Source organism: Vanacampus margaritifer, chromosome 2, assembly GCF_051991255.1.
Source record: "Vanacampus margaritifer isolate UIUO_Vmar chromosome 2, RoL_Vmar_1.0, whole genome shotgun sequence".
In the NCBI taxonomy this organism is placed as follows: Eukaryota; Metazoa; Chordata; class Actinopteri; order Syngnathiformes; family Syngnathidae; genus Vanacampus; species Vanacampus margaritifer.
The window spans coordinates 43,603,099-43,629,586 of NC_135433.1; the positions used below are offsets into that span (position 1 = coordinate 43,603,099).

Sequence of the window (26,488 nt, forward strand, 5' to 3'; positions counted from 1 at the left end):
GGGAGCGAAGGGGATTGCTTCAGTGAAAAAGACTGGGAGTGAATGAGTAAAAAATATTGTCACACAAAAGTGACCTTTTAGGGGTACCATTCACAGCTTGGGTGGTTTATATGCCCGTACCTGTTTGGTTCTGAAATGTACAAAAGGTTTCATGGATACACAAGAACTAATTTGAAGTCTATCCACCGTTATACTCCATTGAATTCAATAAATAAGAACATTAGAGTTCAATTTGGGAGTCATTTGAACTAACATTATATTCTACATAAAACAAGTTCATAGAAGGGGCTATATAAGCAAATCAAGCCTTATTTAAATAGCACCCAAGTACATAGTAAAATTGAAAGTCCATAAAATATAACAGAGTAGGGTGGCCAAAAATCTACAATTAAAAAAGGATGGTAATAAAAAGTACGGTAAAGCATAACTGCATAAGACAATAAAATAAATCAAGCAAAAAGGCAAAAATATAAAGTGAAATAAAAAAATATCATTACATTTAAACAAGGAATAAAATTAAGAACAATGTATACCCAACTAAAATACAGTAAAAATGAAACAAAATAAGGTTGTAAAATACAAATAAATTGATAATTAATTAGATAATTAAATTAATTAATTAAATTAGCTAATAGTATTACAAGCAGACGGAGAAAAAAGATAAGTTAAAGTTCAAATAATATTCAAGTGTGTCACTAAATTAGGTAGTTTCCCAGTGAAAAGTTTCACCCCAAAAAAAAGAAGTCAAAATACAATGCAAGTAAATACAAATTAGCTGATTTTCGCTAAAAACAAAGGATGAGGTAACAATTGACAATTCCGAGCTTACGTCACAATTCAAAATGGTCGGTCAACTCGGTGAAAGAAATCTCTGCGCTCATTGAAAAGCATTGGACTTTGGATCGCTGTCATTTGATTTGTGAGGGTTATTTTTGATTTCAAAATGTGTTGAAATGTCGTTTGACTATAACAATCTGCCTGGTTTGTATGTTAGTCACAGGCAAAAGCAATTCAATATGCCGTTTGTTTTCACTGTGTAAAGGAAGCATTTGCATTACGTTACATTGGTGAATTATCAGAAATGGCCGTTGATATTGGGAATTGTCAATAGGTGGTAAAAAAATATACAAATAAAGTTTAAATAACTTAATTCAAAAAGGAAGAGACTACTTTTAAAACTATACACAGTGAGGACAAACAGAATCTGAATCTTGATCTGAATACGATACCAAACAAGTATTGTGTGCCTGTTAGCATAGCATGATGCTAACTTCCTTAGCCTGACCTCACTCAGTATCAGCTCTTTATTTACTGTTCAAGTGATTTACAGTACGTTCCAATACTCCGCCATGAGCTTTCAGAATTTCAGAAGACCACATCACCTGTCAGGCTAAAGTTAGCGTATTCTTCCGCTTACAAACTGTCACGTGAAAGCAATTATTTTCAGATGGTGGGTCGTGGGCCTAATATATGGAAGCCCGAAAGTGTCAAAATACACTCGACAATTACTCCATTTATGTAAAAGAAATAAAAAAACTAATACTAAAACTACATAATAAAACCTGAACTAAAACAAAGCATTTTTGAAAAACAAAATTAAACAAACAAACTTGCTCTAAAAACAAACTAACTTAATTTAAGAAACAAGTCAAAATAAAAAATACAAAACTATTATAGCCCTGATGCTAACGTGCTAACGAGATTTTTTCAGAGCACCTTTTTAAAGAAACTGAGTATGAAAACAGTCAAATTAAATAGTGTCACTGAGCTATAATGACTTGGTGCCCCCACTATATTATCAATAGTCCATGACCTGTATTAGTATGGAAGCTCGAAAGTGTCAAAATTCAAGCAATAAAAACATCATTTTGAAATAAAAATCCTTTCGCTAAATAACAGGCAATTGTGTAATGTTGCCATCAAAGTGTAAAATGTGTTAGTATTATTCTGAAAAGTGTTCACGCTATTCTTTAATATGTAACTAATATTTTATTTTGATTAAATATTTCATAATGATTATTTTAACAACGTCATACTTTTTAATAAAAATGACATTTAATTTATTTTCCTAAGTTTTATAAGATAAGAAAATGTTTTTTTACAAAGCCAGCTTTTATTTCATAATGTCCTTTTCCACAATGGCCTTTCTATTACATATTGGCGTTTTACAGCCGAATGACTTTACCTTGTCAATCAAATCACATGAGGCGGAGCCAGTTACGTGATTGGCTGAGAGTAGCAGAGCTTGCAGTATCGATTCACGCGTGAGGAGTTTATTGGCTGATGAGGAGCCGTGGCAATGACGGATAAAATACAATTCTCAAACAACTGTTTGACTTTCCTTATTCTGTAGCTATTCCAAATTAAATACATTTAATATGAACTCCGAAAGCTCATGCATGGTCTGAACAAAGGTGAAAACAAAGGACATTTTCTCTACCATTATAGTTCATGTAAGATGTAGTTTCACTTTTTTTAAATAAAAAAATTGGGGGGAAAGCAGTTTATGTTAATTTTTTTTTAATTATTTATTTTATTTTTTGTTTTGGATATTTCATATTTCGTTAACTATGATAACCTTAGTCAGCATGTGTGATTTAAGAATATGGAATACTATACAGATGTTCAAAGGGTATTTTTTTTTCCCTTTTTTGTTCTTAACTTATATGAGTGTGTTGCAACTAAATGACTTTTTTTTTTATACAGGTGGTGGCACTAGTAAACAATGGCAAAGGGGAGTTCATGGCATCTGTGAAGCCAAAAACGACACTCTGCGATGGAACGTTTCATAAAATTTCCGGTAAATTGCCATCTTCACCATATTTCTATTAATTTCCATATAAACATGACGTATGCGTACATACGACTTTACATCCCCATCTTGTAGTCATCAAGAGGAAGAATGTTGTGCAACTGCACGTGGACACAGTGGACACATACAAAATTGGACCGCCGTCTTCCACCGCCACTTTGACCAAATATCCTCTTTACGTGGGAGGAGTTCCTGGTGAGTGCCCCGTCTACTCTGGAAGCCATTTTACACAGTTATGCAACCCAAAACGTCCTTTCCTCAAATGATTCCAATCAACATGCTGAGTTGAGCGCACTCTCCGCAGGTGAGATGTCATCGCTGCGGACGCCGCCCGTCACGTCGTCCTTTGTGGGCTGCATCCAGGACATGAAGGTCAACGGCGAGTCCGTCTCTTTCGCCAGGTTGCCCTCGGTGGTCGGTCCCGTCAACCTCAAGGAGTGTCCGGGCTGAAGCACATCACTGCATTGTTTTTGGCTTAACTTGGGACCACCTCAAACAACCATGTGCAATCTGTTACCAAGAAGACAGAGAATGTGTGTATCACAATGTATATATGGTAGTGTGTGTGTGTGTGTGTATGGATGTATTTATTTGAAAATCATGTACAGCACCAACTTATCAATGCATTGCCTTGTTTTTTGTTTTTTGGGGGGATTTGTCATTTGGGGCTGCAGTGTACAGTACATACCCCAGCACTTTAAGGACATGTTTAATATATATATATATACACATATATATATATATATATATATATATATATATATATATATATATATATATATACATATATATATATATATATACATATATATATATATATATACATATATATATATATATATATATATACATATATATATATATATATATATATATATATATATATATATATACATATATATATATATATATACATATATATATACATATATATATATATATATACATATATATATACATATATATATATATATATACATATATATATATATATATATATATATATATATATATATATATATATATATATATATATATATATAAATACAGAATATATATTGTGTTGATGTTTGGAAATGAAAAATGCTTGGACCCAAACATTCATGTAACAATAGTTTTCAGTTGATGGTGCTCGCTACTTTTCCCTTTTGGCATGTTTGATTCCCGTTTTGCATCATTTGAGTCCCCACAAAGGCCAAGAAATGACGTTTATGATTTACGTTTTCCAATTTTTGCATTCCTTTTTGCATGCATTCTTCCGAGTGGTTCTCGATGAGGTTTACAGCGGACAACGGCATGTCCCGAGTTCAGTACAGTTGAAGACTAAAATGAAACAAATATGGCCCAAAAAGATATTGATGACAATGTTTACCTCCGAGTGCAAAAGAGAGAAACAAAAAAAAGCAGAAAAGAAACTCATTGCAATTTGATTTTTTTGCATTCCTGTTTTGTGACCACTAGTTTGTAAACCATTTTGTATTATCGGCAATTAAACGTCTGAAATCTCTTTTGTGCATTTATTTTGATATTCTGGAATAGCCATTCAAACTTTATTGAGCATGCCACAAAATATGGATACGCAGGTTAATTAAACTACTGCCAAACCATCTTTTAGAAGAGCATTTAATTGTTATGCCTGTCACTATATGTTGCTCGCATATATAAACAAAAATAAAGTGAACCGCGGTTTGGCGCCTGCACATTTTTACTCATTATCAAGATTTTTTTGTCGACATTTATTTATTTTTAATATTTATTTGCACTTTTTGGCGTAGGTGGGTCAACGCTCTGTTTTGTCAAGATTTTTTGTTGGTATAAAAAAATTCATGGATTTTACGTCTTTCCGTGCATGGTTTAGGCCTAAGTATATTGATTCCAAAAAAGGTGAAAACCAAATACTGATTCTATTTATTGGTAAAAGTGGCATCCTGAGGATATGTCTAAGGCAAAAAAAAAAAGGGGGGGGGGTCAAATTGTAAGCTAAGACATTTTATAAAGAGAGTGACGATATTCGGGTTCACTCATTGTACATTAGATGTCAATTAATTAATAAATTAATTTTTAATTCCCCGACCAGTTAGGGGGATTAAAATTCATAAATCGGTGCCGCAGCCACCTACTCGGCTAGTGACGTCAGGGCATCACCGGCCCTAGGTGATTTGGTGCCCCAGGCGAAAGTGTAGATTGTCTCTCCAACTGATGGTTCACAACTTATATTAAACCTTCCTTTGTGTGAACACACTGTAAGAGCTACAATACAAATAAACAAAAAATGCCATTAATAACTCAAATGGTATGTTTTGTATATCCTTTTACTGTATTTAAGCCATATACTAGGGTGACCATATTCCCTTTTCCCAAAAAAAAGGACAATTGCCCCTTGTGGTACCAGTCGCAGTAACACAGTGTACTTCACCTCCTATTAGTCACGGAATGCCAACCGGACATTTTCATAAATTTATTTTAAAAAACAGATGCCCCAACAGGACGTAAGAAAATGGTCTGTCCTCCCAAAAGAGGAAACATTTGGTCCCCCTACCATATACTATAAATTAATTGCCTTAAATTATTACCTTTTATAGCCTTGACAATCTCTTGAGTACAATTTATAAAAAGGCATTTTAACCTTGCATGTTGCCTTTATAAATACCTTTAAAAAAAATAAACCATACAGAAATACAGATTCTTAGTCAATAAAACAGAATCTTGAGCAATAGCATTGCTAAACATTTACCAAGGAGCGTTAGCACACTCCAGTGGATGAAAACGGTAACGTTTTACTATGCAGTAAATTACACAATGAACATGAAATATAGCAACATTAGTTAAACAATGAAACATTGCTCCAATACGAACCGTTCCCTTCTCAGCCAGGTGCTAAAGAATCGTACACTGAATGAGTTGCAAACTTCAGTTTTCTCTGATTTACTGTGGCGCGCACACGTCTTCTCGGCACTTGGAAGACGGCGCTACTAAGTACGTCGGTTACTTACGTCAGTTCCTACCGGTTTATGAGACCTTTTCCTGTATCCTTCAAAATAAAAGTATCAACTATATTATAATAGCACAATAAAACGCAATTCTGCAATACAAAAATGAAAAAAAACAAACATAATAGCAGGGTCGTTTACATATTTTATTTTAGAAAATCTAAAAATTGCCTTGCAATTTTGCGCCCCATCCACGAGATGGCGCCCTAGGCGACCACCTAGTTTGCCTATGCCCTGGGCTGGCCCTGAGTGACGTGCGCCAAGCAAGACCACGCCCATTCGTTTGATACATTTAAAAGCTCTACCATGCTTTGTTGTACATTTCTATTTGCACTTCACACTTGGTATGTCCTCCAATGTTCATGCGCCTACAAATCAAACGGGAGACAGAAAAATATGTGACGTCATTTGATCACGTTTACTTTACGTCGAATTAACAGTTCACACTGCATATGCTACTATAGTTGTCCTAATTCCAATAACACTTGAAGGCACCACACTTCCTGGAGTGTGTGACTGAGTGGAGCTCAAACCCACAGCTGAGTGTCAATGCCGGTTAGCGGCGACTTAAAAACGGCATCTTCACGTTACCACAGGCCGAAAATTGTTTCCTGATAAGCCAGTAGTCGCACAATATCGACATGGACGCGTTTGCTCTGAACTGCGCCACTCGGTGCGATTGCTGTGCCTGTAAGTAAAGTCACCAGACAACGCGCGCGCGCGCAGCTCTGCCCCCCCGCCGCCTTCCAAGCAGCCTCTCGCGGCCACACTCGGCCTCTCGCCCCCCCTGGTCTTGTTGGCCAACGTCGTCGATGGCGACCGCCACGGAAGCCGCCTTGGAAGACGACGAAAGGGAGCCGTTCAACGACGCGGAGCTGGCGCTGAAAGGCATCAACATGCTTCTTAATAATGGGTTTCAGGAGAGCGACAAGCTTTTCAGAGCATACAGGTGAGTGAAGTGTCTGCCTGCGTTACATTATTTGCGTTACATGTTGCATTTTGGGGGGGGGGGGGGGGGGTCATGTCTGCTGCCCGTGTTACAGTTTGTATAGTTTACGTTTTGAATACGCAATGTGTTGCCTTTAGCTGTGTAACAACAAGTATCTGACAATTGTGTGTTACAGTACAGTGGACACTGGACAAGTGACCTGGCCGGCCGCGAGTAGCACTGAAAATCCGCGAATAATTGAAAACCATTCTCTTAGGTTTAAAAAAAAAAAACAATCTTGATGAAGCAGCTATATACCACCCAAAATCGTTTCCCAGGTAAAATGGGTGTTGAAAATATTTTGAATATGTAGGTTTTAATCTGTAAATAGTTCATAGTTCTGTACATCTCTGCGATACGTTGCTTGCATTACATGAGACTGCGATAAGTCTTCTAAGGCCGATATGGATTTTTTTCCCCAAGCAAATACTAAGTCCAATATTTGGCAGAGTAGAATTGCGGTAACTGATTAGTCTGACAATTAATGAAAAAATGTACAATAAATAAAATTGCTTATTTTTTTGGTCACTTAACACAACCATAAAGAATAAATATATGACAATACTTTGTCCTTTCGAGTTTAACTTAATAGAGAGAACAATCAGCAAAAAAATTGCTTCTTTTTTGGGGGGGCGGGGGGTGTTTGCATATTTGAATGTTTTTCATTTGTTGTAAAGTGTGAAAAAAAAAATCGTCAAATAATGGGCTGATTTTAAAAATGTCAACATCGACTGATTGTATCGTCTTACAGATTAATTGGTCGAGTGCTAATGTCCACAATTGAAAACAGAATTACTGTTAAGCCAGTCTTTCTAAAATGGTGGGTGGTCTGATGTTGTATTAATAATAATTTGTCATTCAAAACGATTACGATTTTAATTGATTTTAATTGATTTTAATTGATTTTAATTGATTTTAATTGATTTTAATCTAATAAACCCATCAAACGTTTATTTAAAGGTGTCATGTATTCGAAAATAATTCCGTGCTAAAGGTTTAGACAACAACGATGAATACAGATTCAAAATCAGTTTTGACAAAAATTTAACATTCATAGTTAGCAAAATGACAACTCAGAATGACATCTGGTTGTAACAGAACGTAAAAACAACAGCTTTTAATAATCCTGAAGGAAAAATTTGATTTCACGATTTAGCAAATTTTCAACTATTCGATTTTCAAAATGACGATTAATCAAATTATTTAGATTTATGGCCCAGCCCTACTATTTATACTGAAGGGGGAGACTTGGGGGTATGCAAAATATTTTCATCCATTTCCTTGTAAGAAAAAATCATTGTGACGCACTGTGTTAAGTGTTTGTGTTCCATTTGTCATTCTTGTTACATGACGTGTGCTTGTTACATGTCAGCCTCTGTAACACGAGTCTGCGTGCCTGTTACAATCAATTTCATGTTGACCGCATATGTTACAAGTGTTGGGATTTATCAAGGCTACCTGTGCAACAGGTATCTGCTTGTCAAACCTGTCTCCTTCCGTTCTAGTTGTCCGGCCCCTGTAATATGGGGAGAGATTTGTCTAAAAAATATTCACACAAATAAATTTGTGATTTTCACGCGTTTTTGAGATCCATAAACCTTTTCTTGATTTTCATGTGTTGTTCAGATCCACAAATATATCCGTGATTTTCACACACACAAGCCCTTATTCATGTGTGTCTAAGGCCCGTTCCTCCTCCGTCCATGGGGAGGCAGTGTTGCTATCTCCATTGAACAGGAACGAGCCGTTTCTCGTTTAAAATTGGACATTGAAAAATGAAAATTGACTTTTTATCTGACCTTTCATTATGTGTTTATTTTGCACAAGTCGGGAAGCAAAATGCGACCATATTTTGTTTCCCTTGAGCTTGTTTTGCATTCACTCGAAAGAGTCTTCTTCTGCTGTTAAATTTTCTTCTTCTATGCCACTAAAGCAGCAGTAGCAGCGGCCCTCTGATTTGTATATATCTGTGGCTTGTGGCGGGGTGGTCACTATTTTTGTTAACAAGTGGACGATATTTGCTGCTTTAACTCTTTGACTGCCAGACGTTTTCAGAAACGGGATGTCGCCAGTGCCAGCCGATTTAAGCATTTTGACTGATCTTTCAAGGTCCACAGAAAATGTTGTGTTTGGACTATGGAAACACACATACTACCAAATGAAAGATTGAACTCTCATCTTTCATCAGAAAAAAAAGTTTGTTTCTACCTTATTCCGTTCTTCAGTAATCAACAATAGAAAATGGTTAGTTTCACCGAAATGCTCTGTTTTGAAACAAAAAGCGGAGAAAAAGAGCTTTTTGTGAAACAATGTTATTTCATGCACTCTAGTAAATTGTACACTTCTTTTTGTCCATGAATGATGCCACAAACACCTAAACAGTGCTTTACTTCTGTAATACACTACCACCAACAATGAAAAAGTGTTTTTAGATTGCAAAATACATTTATTTCCATTCAACAGTGTAACAATTTAACAAAACAATTTCGCAAACTATTTACAAATGTGTGCAACTGTGGTACTATTTACAATTATGTGGATGTTTCAAATACAGTTTTTCTTTTTGTAACACTCCCCTGCGTGCAAGGAGAGGGAGCAGGGTTTGCACAACAGATTACTTTCACTTTCCATTGTCCGTTTCGCGTGCAGACGGCCTTTTTTTCCGGGGAATAGCAAGTAGCAGACTGTACACACTCCTCCGATGAATATGCATTGGACTCGGGGCACTCTTCGTCGTCCGATTGAACGTCCGCCTGAGCGTGCTCGGTTGCGCTCCGCGTTTTCCGGTGTTGGCATCGCTAGCCCGTGAACCTTTTATGACGTCGTCATAGCCGCCGCGTCAACGCTTCCAACTTCACCGTCAACCTCAGAGTCACCATCATCATCATCTATGATGATCATCGTCGTCATCAATGTGCTCTTTATAGTGTTGGTCGATCGATGCTTTTCGTCTTTGAAAAAAACGGCTCGACCGTGAGCTGCTTGCAACCGGTCGCCATTATGGCTTCTTCAGCCAATGTCCCCTCAACACTCTAGCCCCGCCTCACGTCTTCTGCTGACGCCTACCCAATCTTGTCAAAAGAGAGTCATTGCTGCCATCTAGGGGCCAAAAATAGTCATTAGGCTCACTAGACCTGCTTGAAACTTTCACCACAGCTGGTCAAGGCTTTCCTCCACCCGTTTCAAAAAAAAAATTGGATGACGTCTTTTAACGTCATTGGCGGCCCTCCGTAGGTTTTTTCTTGACGTCTTTTAATGTCAGTGGCAGTGAAAGAGTTAAAGACCTCCTTTTTCTTTTATCGCTCAGTTCATTAGACCCCAACATTACAATATAGATTTGGGAAAGGCATCTTTTGTTTTGTTAGCTATAATTATTTAATAAACAATATACAGAAGTTTCCTCCTGCAAACATCATTAAAGCATATAATTTATACATGTATTTAAGGCAAGTTGTAAAATGTCTGAAGTTCTCTTGTTTATGTTTAACAAATTTAACACATCATAATTCATGCTGTTTCCACTCAAATGTTCTCCAATTTCGATACTGTAAATGTTTAGGATTGTATGCCTGATAAACGTTTCAGGAGCAATATGGCGGCCTCGTGGCTTCAAAAGTCTTGGCCTATCGGTTATCCAGTCATATATAGATCAGTGCAGCGACCAAAGAGGAACAAGCCGTTTCTTGTTTAAAATTAGAAATTGAAAAACAGAAATCGAGCCGTTATTTGATCCTCTGTTATGTGTTAATTTCACACACGTCGGGAAATAAAATGCAACCTTAATTTGTTTCCTTCGAGCTTGTGTTTTTCGAAAACCTCTTTGGCCGCTGCTGCTTTAGTGACGTAGAGGGGAAAAAAATTACAGCAACGAGTGAAGGCAAAACAAGCTCAAGGAAACAAACTATGGTCGCGTTTCATTTCCCGACTTGTGCAAAATAAACACATAATGCAAGGTCAGATAAAGAGTCGATTTCTATTTTTCAATATCCAATTTTCAACATTCAATAGAGACAGCAATACTGCCTCCCAGTGGACTGCAGAGGAACGGGCCTTAGACACGCGTGAATATATCAAAATGGCGAATATATTTGTGGATCTGAAAAAAAAACGTGTGAAAATCGCGGATATGTTTGTCGCGGATCTGAAAAACGTGTGAAAATCACAAATGTATTTGTGTGAATATTTTTGAGACAAATCTCTCCCCATACTGTAAAAGTACATGATTGACACCCCCTCGTTACAAGTTCCTTTGCTTGATTAACTTCATTACCGGTCACAAGAAAACACGTTTGTCTTGTTCAAACAGCCTTCAGCAAATGTTCACACACTTGCGTTGAGCTGCTGATGTTTCAAGCAGCCCCGTGACTGCCAAAACATCCTCATGCTCACAATCAAAATGTTGTCCGGCTTTGCGTTGCTGTGCTCATCATGCGCTGTAGTCGGCACAGTAAAGCTTTTTCTGCCTTACATGCATCGGCGTCCGCTTACATGTAGAAAATGAGCTTTCTTATTTGTCTTTTTTTCTGAGGCTGCAGGAAACGCAGTAGACAATTTAGAAGGGATTTTGATGAATGTCCATATGGGCCTTTTTTTTTTTTTTAATCTGACGACCAATAAAAGGAAAAGCTACATTCTTATTTATTTAAAAAAAAATAAAAAATTCTTGAGAGCTCAGTATTGTTCATTTGGTAATTTTCGCGATTTGACATGTCATCATCATTGCGCTCTTTTTTTTATTTTTATGTTTTTTTAAATTTTGTATGTGCGTGTGTGAGTGTGTATTCATTAGTTCACCTAAAACCTATTAAAAAATCCCATCCCGTTCACCTAAACCGAACACTTCCAGCCAGAGTCGTGAGGCCGTCAGGAGACCCGAGGAAGGACCAAAGAAAAGAAAGGAAAGGGAAATCTAAAGCTAAAACCATTTTAATCTCAGGGAACTATTCATTTAAATTTTAAGTTGACTTAACTCATTTGCTCCCAAAAACGTATAAATAAGTTTTCTTTTAAATATTACCATGCTCCTAAAGACGTGGTTATATGTTTTTTGTTTGTTTGTTTTTTAATGCTAGAGCGTACAGAAGGCTTTGATGCAGCCTCTCAACTGAAGGGAATGCTTGAAGCAATGGTAGGCCAGAAGGTGGCAGCAGAGTATAAGAGATCAACCAGGGCCATGTTGCAACAAGCTCTTTTCCCCAGTGTTTTCAACAGGCATGTGTAGCTATATTCTAATGGTAATTGCTATAAAACAAAAACGGATACAAATATACTTTTTTTCGCGATGAAAGAAGAGACTCTAATCTTTTTTTTGGTAGTTCCATGTTTTTACAGCAATAGAACACAATACCCACAAAATCAGTCACATCCAGTAAAACAGCCGCTAGCGAAGGGGGTTGCTTCAGTGAAAATAGCTGGGAGTGGATGAGTTAATAAGGCATGCTGCTGGCCATGGGAACCTTCTCAACCTTTCTTTTTTTTCGACATTTAAGGGACAGCTAAGGGAAAAATCAACTTTTTGGAGCTTTTAGCCATGTTAACTCTTTGACTGCCAAAACGTTAAATAATGTTTAGTAAAATCCTAGGGAGGAGTGCCAAAGACGTTAAAAGACGTTTGTTTCAAAACAGAGGTGAAACTAATCATTTTCTATTGTTGATTACTGAAAAACGGAATAAGGTAGAAACAAAGTTTTTTTTCTGATGAAAGATGAGAGTCCAATCTTTCATTTGGTAGTATGTGTGTTTCCATAGTCCAAACACAACATTTTCTGTGGACCTTGAAAGATCAGTCAAAATGCTTAAATCGGCTGGCACCCACAGCATCCCTTTTCTGAAAACATCTGGCAGTCAAAGAGTTAAAATGCTAATTCCTCACCGAAGTGGTGTTTTCCTCCATTCAACCCTCTATGAGAAATCCTAGGTCATTCTGCTCTGCAAGAACCAGCCCCTCCCAACCTAAGAAAACGAGCGTGTTCTCATTTTATGACGTCATTAGGTGCACACCCACCCCCACAACGCCTCTGCGGACGAAACACACGCCCACTTTCTCTGAGCCTGAGCCAGGATATTGACAAAAGTCGCCTTTACCAGTCAACTTTCTGTCCAAATGAATTCAACGTAATCCATTATGCTTCACATTTGCAATGCCAAAGTGTTCTGACAGTTGGCGCTACTGAACCTAACTGAACAAATAGTGTAGTGGTTAGCGCTAAGGATACCGATTTATCGTCTGGGCCGATTATTGGCGCCATTTTAACCTCTGGGCGTTATTTGTCCATTTTCTGGCTTTTTTCTGTTTTTCATCAAAGAAAAAGCATTTGAAAAAAATACACTAGGGACCTGACATTTTACCAGGATTGTTTAAAAATGTAGAAGTTCAAAATGGCGCCATGCTGTAATTATTACCAAACAGGAGAGAGAGATTCACACGAAGTTGTTGTAATAATGCCCGATTTTGGCTCATTGACTCCCATTCTAAATCACAGTTTTTGATATGCTGTAAACCTGATGTGTTCTAATGCATTTTCCGTGATTACTGATGCAATCGCTTCTTTGACGAGTCATAAACATGAAAATAGAGGAATTTGTGTGTTTAGAGTGTTAACACAAAAATCCACTAGGTGGCGCCAAAGGCTAATAAATGAATACAAAATGCATGCATAAAAAAATTCTATTGTTATGACTTAGGGACTTGTTTGAGCCTCTAACTATGTCATATGAAATATATAAATTATTATTTTATTTTACATATATATACACCATAGTTAGTCTTGCTATTAGCATAATACTGCTATTATTGTCCATAGAGGGCATTAAAAAAAACTTTTCTTTTTTTTTTAAACTATATATGTATAGATAGGTCTGATGCCAGTGAACATTTTGAGCGGTTGAAAGTGAAAAAAATATTCATAAATGACTAAGTTATCACACTTCAAAGGAAATGCCAGATTTTGGCAAAAATTACAAGAATTTAATCAAACTATAATAATGCCCAGGGGTTAAGTATTATTAAGTCATGACATGATATTTTTCTCAGAGTCACTCCAGCAGTTGTAATTTGTCCCCTTATTGGACGAACGGATTATTTGGTGGGAGGCTGTGCTGATGTGGCGCTAAAGGTACATACAGCCTCTCTCCCCCCCCCGGATGCTTGAATGTCACTCCTCTCTCTAATTGCGCTGAGGGGGGGGGGGGGGGGGGGGGGGGGGTTGTCTGCTTTGCAAGCAATTAAAAATGCAGAAGCCTGTATTAATAGGCTTGTTGCTCAGCTGCCGGTAACCAGAAGGTCGGCTGTTCGATCCCCGCTCTCCCCACGTCATGTGTCGTCGTGTCCTTGGGCAAGGCACTTCACACACACATTGATTTATTTATTTATTTTTACAATTATTTTTACAATTACGATTATTATTATTTTTTTCCGATTATTATTATTTTTTTCATGCAGTGTAAACGGTACAATTCAGATTTTTTTTTTCCCACACCGCATCCGCACGCACCCATATGTCATCAAAAAGCCTGTTCTGCCTGAGAGTGCTTGGAAGGGAGACTACTGACACGTCTGTGAATATGTTAGCGGTGGGAATCTTTGCATGTCTCACGATTTGATTCTATTCCGATTTTTGGGTCTGCAATTTGATTCAGAATCAATTTCTGATTAAGAACGAATTTTGATTCAAAATGATTTGATTGACAATGATTTTTTCTTCAATCTATAGATGTGCAAGGAATTGTAATGGTCTACTCCAGTCTGACTCGCTAATGCTAATTAGCGCGCTACTCGCGGGAACTTTTATCATGCAAAAGAACGGCTCCACGCTGGAAAAAAAAAAGCTTTTATTGTAATAACGTGATCGTGACTTTTTCCTTCCACTCTCTAATGTGGCTACAACTTAACAGTGTATTAGACCGTGTAGAACCACACTGCCCCTCAGTGGCCAAACCAGGTACAACATGAACAGCGCACCAAATAAAGGCACACACGGACAAAGGCAAGACAGTATAAAATAATTTCTATAAAATCGATTTTGGGACATTTAAAATCGATTCTGAATCGTACTAAATGAGGCTCGCGATTCTTATGAGAATCGATTTTTTGGGGCACAGCCCTAGAATATACAAAGCCGTTTTGAGTAACAATGTTACATTTTTATTTGTCTTTAATTTAATCACACTTGAAATATGAAGCACAAAGTTGACATGTGTGGCGATGAGTAGAAATTTAGCCTTGCCAACGATTCATCACGAGCGGCGATGACACGACGTCATCTTCAGGAGACTTCTCAATGGAATGAGGAGGTCGAGGAGTGTCCCATCATTTCCCCCCCAAATTTCCTCTTCCAACTTCGCTATTCTGGCGACATGAGATGAAAAAAATAAGTAAAAAGATTGGATTCACCCCAAAAAAATCACACCCTGCAGTGTGAACGTAGCCTAAGATGCAAACTTGATGTGCGCCTGAAACCATGTGTTTGGTTCTGACGTGTGTGCGCTTCTCATCCCACCACAGGAACCGCAGCCCTCTCATGAGCTTCGGCGCCAGTTTTGTCAGTTTCCTGGTGAGTCGACGTACTTGATGTGGAATCTGGAAGGTCGATCTGGAACGCGGGTCGACCTCCATTTGTTTGGATTTGTCACTTGCAGGAAGTGAAGAATGAATCTTAAATGCCGACATTGCTGACGCAACTGGACTATAAAGCAATGAATTAATCATGAGCTTTACAGTAGCAAAAATAATCATTTATCAAGGTTGTACATTTGTGCCAAATTTCTGCCTCGGACTTTGTTTGCGCAGAACGCTGTGATGACGTTTGAAGAGGAGAAGATGCAGCAGGCGTCCGAGGACCTCAAAGCGACGGAGAGATTGTGCGAGAACGAAAATGCCGGCGTCATCCAAACCCTCAAAAACAAGATGAAGCGCTCGGTGAGTCATGACCTTTTTTAATCAAAATGTGTTTTTTTTTCTCAATTTAAAAGCTTTTGCCAAACTAGCCAAAGATTTCAATATGAACAGATTACATTAGACAAAGTTAATGACGTTCAAACATTCTCTTCCCCACCAAAAATGGTCCAATTTTTCTCTTTGTTGTGAAGTTACGTAAATACTGAAGGACAGACGATGGTTAAATGTTGTTCACTGCCTAGATTTGATATTTTTATTGTTGTAAATGTTACGGGGGCAGAAAATTTATTTTTTTTTAACCCACCATATATTGTTTTAAAGTAGAGCTGTCAAAATTAATCAATTCATCGACTATCAAAAATAATCGGCAACTATTTTCATAATCGAGTAATCGTTTGAATGCATTTTTCGTTTTTGTCCAAATCTTCTGTTTTCAGTATATCAACATTTAATTGTCAACTGATTTCTGCATTCCTTCATCAAAGAATGATTATCGTCTGTGTTTAATCAAACTAAGACATTTGCCAACATCTGGAAAACAAGGATCGAACCGGTAACATAGTACAACATGAATCCCCACCCCCCTTTTTTTTTCAACACCAATCACTGGGTAATTAACAGTAATCAGGGAAAAAAAAGCTTTTGTAATACATTGTAATGCAAAATTAAAATTAATCCGGTTAGTCGATTAATCAATTGAACAATCAATAGATTAATCGATTCTAAAAATGTCCGATTTTAAAGGGATACTTGACTCATTGAGCCATTTTCAGCAGTAAGAAGTTACAAATTTCTCCAGAATGAATTTGATAACTTTATTATTTTTCATGTACAATTGATACTTTTAAAAACACATTTTTGACTTGCTGTCAATTTAGGAAACATGTAACGACCAATCATGGCTCAGTTTGCTGACCAAACTCAGAAAACATCTTCAGTGTGTCCATTGATGTGGACATCACACAAGTGCACTCAAGTGGAAAAAATATATTTTTAAAGGTATTAATAATAGCTCATGAAAAATAAGTTATCAAATTCATCCTGGACAAAATATTGACTTTTTACTGCGGAAAATGTCTCAATGAGTCCCTTTAAATAAATATAAGATATCAGAATTTGATTAATCAACAAGCAATCGATGATCAAATTAGTTGATTTTTGGTAATCGATTAATATTTAAGAGACTTTTAAAATTTAAAATGATCCAAATGCTTGGAATTTCAATCTCTCAAAAGTAAACAAATTTTAGGTTTCCGGTGCTCCTCTATGTAAGCAGACTAATTATCATGTGTTGAATCAAAATTTTGAAAAATAAGCAACGATCAACATGTTTTGTGTATTTGTATATTTATGGTATTGACCAAACCAGTAATCTGTTTGTTTTCGACACTGTCAATTTGAAATAATGTCCTGTTTTCCAATAAAGGAATGGTTGGAAATGAAAACGTAATCATCAAATAATGGCCAAAATAATCAATAACTTAATTGATTATTCAAATCATCATTATTTGCAGCCCTCGGGTGTTTAATTGAATACTTACTGGGTAGGCAGGCGCCCCAGAGGTCCAACTATTTGTATATGAGCCGTTAAAAAGTGTCGGCTTTAAGAGCAAGCAAATATCATTCTTAAGCTTTCCCAGTTCTTGTGTTTGCCGTTCTGGTTTGAAAAGTTCCCTTGATGTGCGAGCAGGCGGACTCTGGGAGGTCGGGGGTGGCGGCCACCCAACGACTCCAAAGGCAGATCATCATCGCCGACTGCCAGGTTTACCTCGCCGTGCTCGCTTTCACCAAACAAGAACTCTCAGGTAAATCGGGGCGGGAATTTTCCGATTGTTTCGATTGTGTTTGATATATTTTTGAGGCCGATACCGATTTTTGGCAGGAAAAAAATGCCAATTACCAATTCATCTGCTGATTATTTAAAAATATATATAATGCATAAAACTACTCCCCCCCCCCTCCCCAATTTATTTTCAATGGGTGTCACTTATGCACATATTTTCGCTAATAAGATTTTCTGCTTTGTATGACAAGTACGACCTTATCAACAAATTTCATGAAGTATACATGGTTGTTGTATAGATTTATATGTCAATAATAAAACCATTCATTAAAGCATGATTCTTTCCTTTTTATTTTTTATATATTTGTATTTTGTGTTATTTTCACAAGTCTTGGGACTTACTGGGCTAACCTGGGACCTCTGGGATTGTATTTCGTGCCATGGCATGTGGAAATGTGTATTAAAATAAAAAAATCCTTGGATGTTAGCATCCTTGAATTTTGGGAAAAGGAAGTCTTTGCATACTTGATGTATCAACTTGAAATATAACTTGACAATGACAAAAGACAACAATACGATAATAAAATATACTCAAAACTGAGAAAAACAGTAAGAACAAATACTGACTGTTCCTGTGCCTTTTGGCCTCTTGGGGGCAGTGTGGTGCCGTGCATCCATGGCGTACACACTTGAAGTGAGTACTGAAGAAAGTCGCGATTGAATTCTAATAACTCATTTGCTTCCAAAAACGTTCTGTTTTAAATATTGCCATAGTCCCAAAAACATATTTATACGTTTAAAAAAAAATAAAATAAAAATTGTGTTGTTTTTTTTTAATGAAGGCTTTGACGCAGCCTCAGATCTGAAGTGGTCGTTTAAACCAATAGTAGTTATTACAAAAAACGGCCAGCAGGTGGCAGCAGAGTGTAGGGGATCAACCAGGGCCATGTTGCAAAAAGGCTTTCCCCCAGTGTTTTCATCAGGTTTGTGAATAATGATGAAACTTAGCTTAACTTATGAAAGAAGAGACTCTTATCTTTTATTTTGGTAGGTTCCCTGTTTTTATAGCAATAGGGCCTTGCAAAATCAGTTCCAATCCAGTAAAACAGTAGCAAAGGGGGTTGCTTCAGTGAAAATGGCTTGGAATGAATGAGTTTAAATAACGCGTTTTTCACACATTGGGAAGAATTTGTGCCTTTGCGTAGTGTTATCTCATCCGTGGGTACGTGTTCCCACAGTATTTGTGTGTGGATATTTGTTATTTGAGGGAAAAACTCTCCCAAAGTTGATGCTGGCTGACTTTGAATAAGATCCTCCCTTTGCTTTTAGCATTAGCGTTAGGCTAGCGATGTTTTAAAAACGAAGCATGATTTGTATTTAAATATACAGCGGGTGTAATTCTTAACGTCGTTTAGTTTTACAGTTAACTCCAACTGCGGTGTCATTAAACAGCTTAAAGGACGCTTGGGGGACAACAGAATGACATACGCTACACATTTACTAGTTGCTAATGCTACGCAAGCATAATGGTGCATTCAGGGTACTTTCACAGCATCGGGAACTACTGTTGTAACGTTGTAAGGCAAAAATAATCGGCCAATTGGTCGAATGTTTTGGCCGATGTTTGAAGGCCCTTTGTGTTGTTATTCTTAAAAGCCAAGTGATATTTCGTAACATGTTCTTCTTCAACCTTCCACAGCTTACATCAAAGGCGGTTGGATCCTCCGCAAAGCCTGGAAAGTTTACAACAAATGTTACTGCGACATCACGCAGTTGCAGGAGCCCGGCGGCGGCGGCGGCGGGAGCAGGACGAGGAAGGCGGCCTCCGAGCACCAGGCAGCGCCGTCGCCTTCCTCCATCGCGTCGGAACGCCCGTCCTCCGCCGCGTCCCAGCGGCTGGACGCCATCGCCGCCGAAGACCTGGACCGGCTGAAAGGTTCGGTCAGCTTCGGCTACGGCCTCTTCCACCTGTGCATCTCCATGGTGCCGCCGCACCTCCTCAAGATCGTCAACCTGCTGGGTTTCCCCGGCGACCGTCTCCAGGGACTGTCGGCGCTCGCCTACGCCAGTAAGAGCAAAGACATGAAGGCCCCCTTAGCCACGTGAGTATGTGAGTGACTAATACTATGTTTGCGCATCTGGCCGTGAAGTTCAGTCAACCTAGAACATTTAATAATCAACAGACAAGGAAGGAAGACAAGAGACAGATTATTTTTGCACACTCTGACCAAGTCCGATTTTCAAAATAGCTTGACTAAAATTGTCTGCTACGAAGCTCTCTTTTTTTTTTTCAGTGGCGGCTGTAATCTGATCTTTATTTCTTCTGTTAGTTCGCCATCTAGTGGCTGAATGGCGGATGTGATTTGTCTGCTTAAAAAGGCTCCCTTTCCTCGTACTTAGTTGGGCTTTTATTCAAGACAAAACAGCACATTGAGCTTCCCCAAAACAGGGAAGGAAGTTTTGAAATTCCAAAAAAGCACTGGGGCTGTAATTATTCCAAAATATAACCTGCCACTTGGTTTAGGTGTTCATCACTTAACCAGTAGAGGGCAATCATGCACTAAATGTGCCTAGAAGAAGACAGGATGTTATTGACCTCATGTAGCTAACAGCGAGCTCGACGCATGGAATAATGTTGAAGTCAGTAAGTGACTTTTAAGACGCTATTCCATGTGTAATTTAGACATAATGAAGTATGTGTGATCTAAATGGTAGTTAGTGTTTGTTTATATAAAGTGGTAATTGCTAGTGTGCTAATGCTAATTGTGATAGCTAATCGTTTAGCATAAGCTAATTCGGTTGGTATTTACTGTTTAATAATGAACAACGTTTTGGGCCCAGTTTGTCAATTCTTGGTTATTTTAACCACTGTTTAACTCCTAACCGGCAGTTAAATTCTAAACCCGCCATTAACTAACCGGCCATTAAATATACGTTGTTCAAAACACGGGTTAGTCACACTGTTTGTTAACAGCACAGTTAACCGAGCCGTTTACATCACTGGTTGGCACCGATATTTCCCACAATTCCTCCTTTTGTTTATTTCTGGGTCGGCGAAAAAAATGGATACTATCCGAACGACCACTGGCTCTCGAAGCAGGAACTTTTTTTGCTGACTAAGAAAATGTTATTCAATCAATGGTTGAAGCTATTAAGGAGTTTTTGTAAAATTATTACTATTTTTTTTTTTATTCATTATAATTTATTTTTTCTACAGTGTGTATTTACAGTGAATATTTTGTGTAATATTTTTTTTATTTTTGTAGCATATAATATTGCATGTTTTTGTCTGATTTAGTTTCTCATATTTTTGTCATATTTGTATTTTTGATGTAATATTTTGATAGAATTTAAACAATAATTTGTCTTGTTTTTATATTTACATCCATCTAATATGTGTGTATTCTTCCTCTAATTTGTAATTATTACTAATATTTGTAATTGTTTTAAATTAAAATTAATTAAACAAATTAACTTATAAATTAGAAATAATAAAAAATAATTTAAATTTAATTAAAATGAAATAATTAGCCACTATTCACAGTGTTGTTGTCTGTTTGATTATTGACGTGAAAGCAAACAAACAGGTAACCTCTCTTTGGAATCACCTCCCACTAAATTTCGGGCAAGCCCCCTCTCTGTCCAGTTTTAGAACTCGTCTTAAAAAAACACATTTGTATTCTTTCTCCTTTGACTCTGCATGAGACTTGGCATCGTATGACTGCTAATTGGTAGCGTGTGCATAACTCTTCATCAGAATAATCACCAATGTCAAAGTCAAGCCCTCGATAGACTCAACGGGCATCATGAAGGCAGCATTAGCTACAAACGCTGAGTTTTGAACAACAAGATAGATAACAGTGCCGTTAAAATTAATTGTCGGTTAAATCTACTTAACCAGTGGTTAAAGATATAATCGAGTTTTGAACAACTGGGCTCCAGTGTTATTTTTTTGCTGACAATCATATTCTTGTGTGTCCTGCGACAGCTTGGCCCTCTTGTGGTACCACACGGTAGTGCAGCCCTTCTTCGCCCTGGACGACAGCGAGACCCACTCGGGCCTGGCGGAGGCAAAAGCCATCCTTCGGCAGAGAGAGGCCATCTACCCCAACTCGTCGCTTTTCATCTTCTTCAAAGGCAGAGTGCAGCGTCTTGAGGTAGGCGACTACCGTGTCGATCTCCACGCACACACACAGTTGCGCTGGAAACGCAACGTGGCGTCATAAACAGCTCGCGCAACTTCCTGTGTGTGCGTAGAGCCAAATGAGCGCCGCCTTAACGTCCTTCAACGACGCCTTAAAGCTGGCCTCAGAGCAGAGGGAGATCCAGCATGTGTGTCTGTATGAAATTGGTAAGCCACACCCCCAACACACACATACACACACTATAGTCCATAAAAATATAAATTGCAAATTAAGCTTTACACACACAGCTCACACGGTTTAATAATGTTAGGTAGTAAATATTAAAACATTGAAAACTAAATAATAAAAATGAAATCTGTGTTGCTATGACAACTCTTGTTCATTCACATAATAGTTCATTTTTTCCTGCTGTATGTGCTGTATTCAGAAATAGAAATAGTTTCTTTACTATTGTGATCAAAAACTGAATATTCATTTTCAGACGATTCTGTAAATATTTATTCATACACTTAAAAGGATTCCTGTTCTGAGTCGTTAAATAAAAAAAAGAGACGTTCTAAATAGTTCCCTTACTATTGTGATTAAAAAAAGAAGTGAATCTCAATTCTCAGACTGTTCTTTATTCATACGTATACATTTTCTGAATTTATAAATAACTTTTTTGAAAAATAGTTCTTTTGTGATCAAAAGCATCAGACTGTCAAAAAATATACAAACTTTTGATCAATCCATATCAATTAAATTATTTTTTTTTTTAACAATTTCTAAAAAAGAAACACAGTAATGTATGGATGTAAGACCCACCCATTTTTGTCAAGCCACGCCCACCTCCGGTTGTCTTTATCGTAAGTTTCGAGTTTTTTCTCACAAATCTGCCACTTTATAAAGTGGAAGATATGCGAGTTTATAAAGTGGCAAATTTGCGAGTTTTTTTCTCGCAATATTGCCCCCGCCCTCTAAAAAAAATATATTCATACGCCGTCGTACATAAGTGTTTTTTTTTACATAGCAGCGACAATATGCATATATTTATGTATGTATATGCAATAGTTTTAAAGTTGCATTCGAAAGCAGAAAGCACGTGTGGTACCATTTCATCCCGGTGTGTTTTGTAGGGTGGTGCAACATGATCGAGCTGAACCACACGGAGGCTTTCCGGGCTTTTGAGCGTCTGAAGAACGAGTCTCGCTGGTCCCAGTGCTATTACGCCTATTTGACTGCAGGTGCTAACCCCGCTGACATCCTCCCCGCTTGTTTGTTTTGGCTCCTCATCCATGTTTGTCTTGCAGTTTGCCAAGGAGCCATGGGCGACCTGCAGGGAGCCGTGGGAGTTTTCAAAGATGTCCAAAAACTCTTCAAACGCAAGAACAATCAAATTGAGCTCTTCTCCATGAAGAAGGTTGGCTGCGTTGTACCAATAGATGGAGGCCAATATTACTAATTCAACTAATACAAAGTAAAAAAAAAATCAAAAATAAGTTGGTCCCTTAATGCTTACAACTAGTGGTGCAACGGATCATCATTGATCCACGCTCGGTTCTGATCACTCCCGATGCTCGAATTGGTTGGTGGGGAGAAAAAAAAAATTAAACAAAGTGCGCATTCACAGTCTATATCATTCTGACATGTCAAGCAAGCTGAAACATACTCAACGCAACACACTAAGCCTAACTTCAAAATAAAGTTTGCCAAATACAGTAATGCATTGACAGCAATGCAAATAGCCTTAGGACACTTTTATTTTGAAGTTGGCCCACGTCGTGGCGTGATGGATAGCTTGACTTCCCTTTTAGGTTGTTTTGATTGACATTGTAGTTGCGACAAACATCAACACAAACGCTATCAATCGCTAATTTAGGACGCTAAGAAACCGCTAATTAATTACCCCGTCATTGTATGATATGGCAGAAGTCTCCGACGTAAGTGGCTAGCGGCTAGCTGTTAGCATGACCAACGAGTGTCTGGCTGGTAAGTGAGTTTGACAGCTTGATTTCTTTTTCGGTATTCTGGACCAAGGCTGCTTTGTAATTCACTCTCCATGTTTAAAGGAAGGGAATGTGTCTTAAATTGCACGTTGAGGTCTTTTCATTCTTAAAAAAAGTAAAAGATAAATGGAACTTTGTCTTCATTTATTTTATAAAACACTTTTACCCATTAAAAAAAGAAAAACATTCAACTCAAAATGTTAAACAGAATTTGCTTCTCCATCTGGTCATTGACTCAGTGGAGGCTGGTGTTTGTGGCTCTCGCTCTTCCTTTAGTCTTTCCTCTGGTCTCTTGAGGTCTCCCTAATTTGTTGGAATAGAGATTGAGAGTTTCTGGGGTTGGCGAAAGATTCTGGTTTGTAACTCTGCGGGTCGTAGGTGGTGTCTGGTGCTGGATTTCACTTGGTTTCATCTGTCTTTCCTTTGATCCTTCCCCTGGTCTCCTGACAACATCGCGACTCTGGTGGGATTCTGAAGTATTTCTTTGAAGGTGAAAGGTCTGGGATTTATAACAGGTTTGAATGAGCACAGACACATGCCGATCCGTGACTCAAACCGTGACTTTTGTGATCCGTTGCACCGCTACTTCCAACAGTAACGATAAGAATTACAGGCAGAACGTTTGCATCTTTTACAGTGCTTTGTCCTTTAGTATTTGTTCGTAACAGAGAGGAAAAACGTGTTCATGTTGCGACAGGCTGAGAAGTTGCGGATCCCCAGTCTGTCCAAAGAACTGTGCATCCTCGCCATCATTGAGATCCTTTACCTGTGGAAAGCCCTCTGCAATTGCTCCACCGGCAAATTACACGCCATGATGCGAGGTAACTGACGCGCGGAAAAGTGAAAAAGACAAGTTTGTGTTGCGTGTCTTTTTGTAGTCCTGCAGGGTGTTGACGACGCCTCCTGCGCAGGGCTGACAAACCTGCTTTTGGGCACCGTGAGCAAATGCCTCCATAACACGGAAGATGCCATTCAGGTATTGTCATCAATGATGATCACCATAAAGAATGGAATTGTGCGTAGAGAGCTGTCGACTTGGCTTGGTTGCGTTTGCAGTATTTCAACGTGGCCTTGCGCGACGAGATGGGCCTGCTGAGCAACTCGTACGTTCAGCCTTACGCCTGCTACGAACTGGCCTGCATGCTCCTCAGGGACTCGGAGGTAGGCGGGAAAACCTACCAAAGTCTCCCAAAGATGTATTTATACATTTTTAAACAAATGTTTTTTTTTATGCTAAAGCATACAGAAGGCTTTGATGCAGCCTGTCAACTGAAGAGAATGCTTGAAGCAATTTTAGTTATTTACAAAAGCGGCCAGCAGGTGGCAGCAGAGTATAAGAGATCAACCAGGGTCATGTTTTAAACAGATTTGTGAATAATTATGAAACGGAAACAGATACAAATTTGCTTTTTTTTTCCTCATGAAAGAATAGATTAAATTCTATTAACTCATTCCTCTTCCAAAAATGTTCTATTTTAAATATTGCTGTGGTCCCAAAAAACGTATTTATACGTCTATTTTGTTTTATGTTTTTTTTATGCTATAACATACAGAACAAGCTTTGATGCAGCCTCAGCTCTGAACCAATGGTAGTTATTACCAAAAAAAAAGCCAGCAGGTGGCAGCAGAGTATAAGAGATCAACCAGGGCCATGTTGCAAAGAGCGCTTTTTCCCACTGTTTTCATCAGGTTTGTGAATAATGATAAAACTTAGCTATATTCTAATGCTAATTTCTGCTACACAGAAATGAATAGAAATATACTATTTTTCCTGATGAAAGAAGAGACTAATCTTTTTTTTGGTAGGTTCCATGTTTTTATAGCAATAGAAGACAATATCCTGTGGGCCTTGCAAAATCAGTCAAAATCCAGTAAAACAGCCAGGAGCGAAGGTGGTTGCTTCAGTGAAAATGGCTGGGAGTGAATGAGTTAATAGTCCCATCACAAAATGTTTTCCGAGCATGTATGTGGATTTTTTTGTTTACAGCAGTACTGATCATCATGATTAGGGCTGTGCAATTAATCCAAATTCAATTAAAATTTGAATTATTAAACTCCGCAATTACAAAATTAGCATAATCATAAAAAAAAAAGATTAATACTAATTTTGAGTTGTTTAAATTTATAAATTTTTAAACAACTAATTTGATGATTTTTTTTTTCTTCCAAAAGCAACATTTACGTATTTTCTTGCTTTGTACCAAAATATAAATGATCGTCCTAATTGTGCTATTACCAAAATAATCACGATTTATATTTTCTTCTTAATGGAGCAGCCCTAATCCTATCATTTGTCGTCGATGACATTGTCTTGTTTTCTTCCCCTCCAGTCTGCATCCAAAGGCCACATGTTGATGCTTCAGGCCAAGGTACGAGTGTGCAGTCGCAAAGCGGGGGACGGTCGCGTGTGCTGCTGCTTTTCAGTGCCATTTTGTTTTGTGCAGGAGGACTACGCGGGTTATGACTTTGAGAACAGACTTCACGTGCGGATCCACTCGGCTCTCGCCTACAAGCAAGCTGCAGCTCGACCTTGAAGCCAGTCAGTCGACTTTAGTAGGAAAAAAAGCCAAACAAAAAAAAAATCATCATCAGACCATTTTGGGCACAAATGTTTGAAGTATTTGTTTTGGTGGCGTCATTTGTAACAGATTCTGTGGTTTGTATGGAAAAGGTTTACTGGCCTTTGCAATACACTGCACATTTTTCCCCGCGTGTGGAAATATTTTGCACGTATTTCTTAAGAGAACTTTTTATGATTCACATGCGCAATGGTACTATTTGCTGTCAACAAGGTTCCTCTTTGATATTGTATGTTTTAAGCTATTAAAATGATTTTTATGGACACTGTGCATTGGGGTGTGATGTTTTGTTTTCAGCATCCAACATTAA

The 26,488-nt window shown here is 38.0% G+C and overlaps 2 protein-coding genes across 4 annotated transcripts in view; both read left to right on the forward strand.

Moving 5' to 3' along the window:
- Positions 1–3,518, forward strand: part of LOC144043286 (laminin subunit alpha-3-like) — a 119,013-nt gene extending 115,495 nt beyond the window's left edge. For all 3 annotated transcript variants that reach the window (XM_077556728.1, XM_077556727.1, XM_077556729.1), the window contains 3 exons: positions 2,707–2,800; positions 2,888–3,007; positions 3,117–3,518. In XM_077556728.1, the coding sequence (XP_077412854.1) occupies positions 2,707–2,800; positions 2,888–3,007; positions 3,117–3,262 (360 nt within the window). In that variant the 3' untranslated portion in view covers positions 3,263–3,518. The remainder of the gene's footprint in view (positions 1–2,706; positions 2,801–2,887; positions 3,008–3,116) is intronic.
- A 2,623-nt stretch (positions 3,519–6,141) lies between these two features.
- On the forward strand, positions 6,142–26,448 carry LOC144043436 (tetratricopeptide repeat protein 39C-like). Its single transcript, XM_077557082.1, has 14 exons — positions 6,142–6,751; positions 15,294–15,342; positions 15,579–15,707; positions 17,377–17,491; positions 19,169–19,571; positions 21,458–21,626; positions 21,727–21,820; positions 22,730–22,837; positions 22,904–23,013; positions 24,297–24,420; positions 24,478–24,575; positions 24,656–24,760; positions 25,930–25,968; positions 26,044–26,448. Exons 1-14 carry the CDS (start codon positions 6,615–6,617, stop codon positions 26,131–26,133), a joined length of 1,770 nt encoding a protein of 589 aa, XP_077413208.1. The 5' UTR covers positions 6,142–6,614; the 3' UTR covers positions 26,134–26,448.
- The last annotated feature ends 40 nt before the right edge of the window (positions 26,449–26,488 follow it).

Coding starts and splice junctions, on each gene's coding strand:
- LOC144043436 (XM_077557082.1), top strand. CDS start 6,615: ATGGCGACCGCCACGGAAGCCGCCTTGGAAGACGACGAAAGGGAGCCG. Junction 21,627..21,726: donor GCAGAGTGCAGCGTCTTGAG/GTAGGCGACTAC, acceptor GTGTGTGCGTAG/AGCCAAATGAGCGCCGCCTT. Junction 24,761..25,929: donor TGCTCCTCAGGGACTCGGAG/GTAGGCGGGAAA, acceptor CTTCCCCTCCAG/TCTGCATCCAAAGGCCACAT.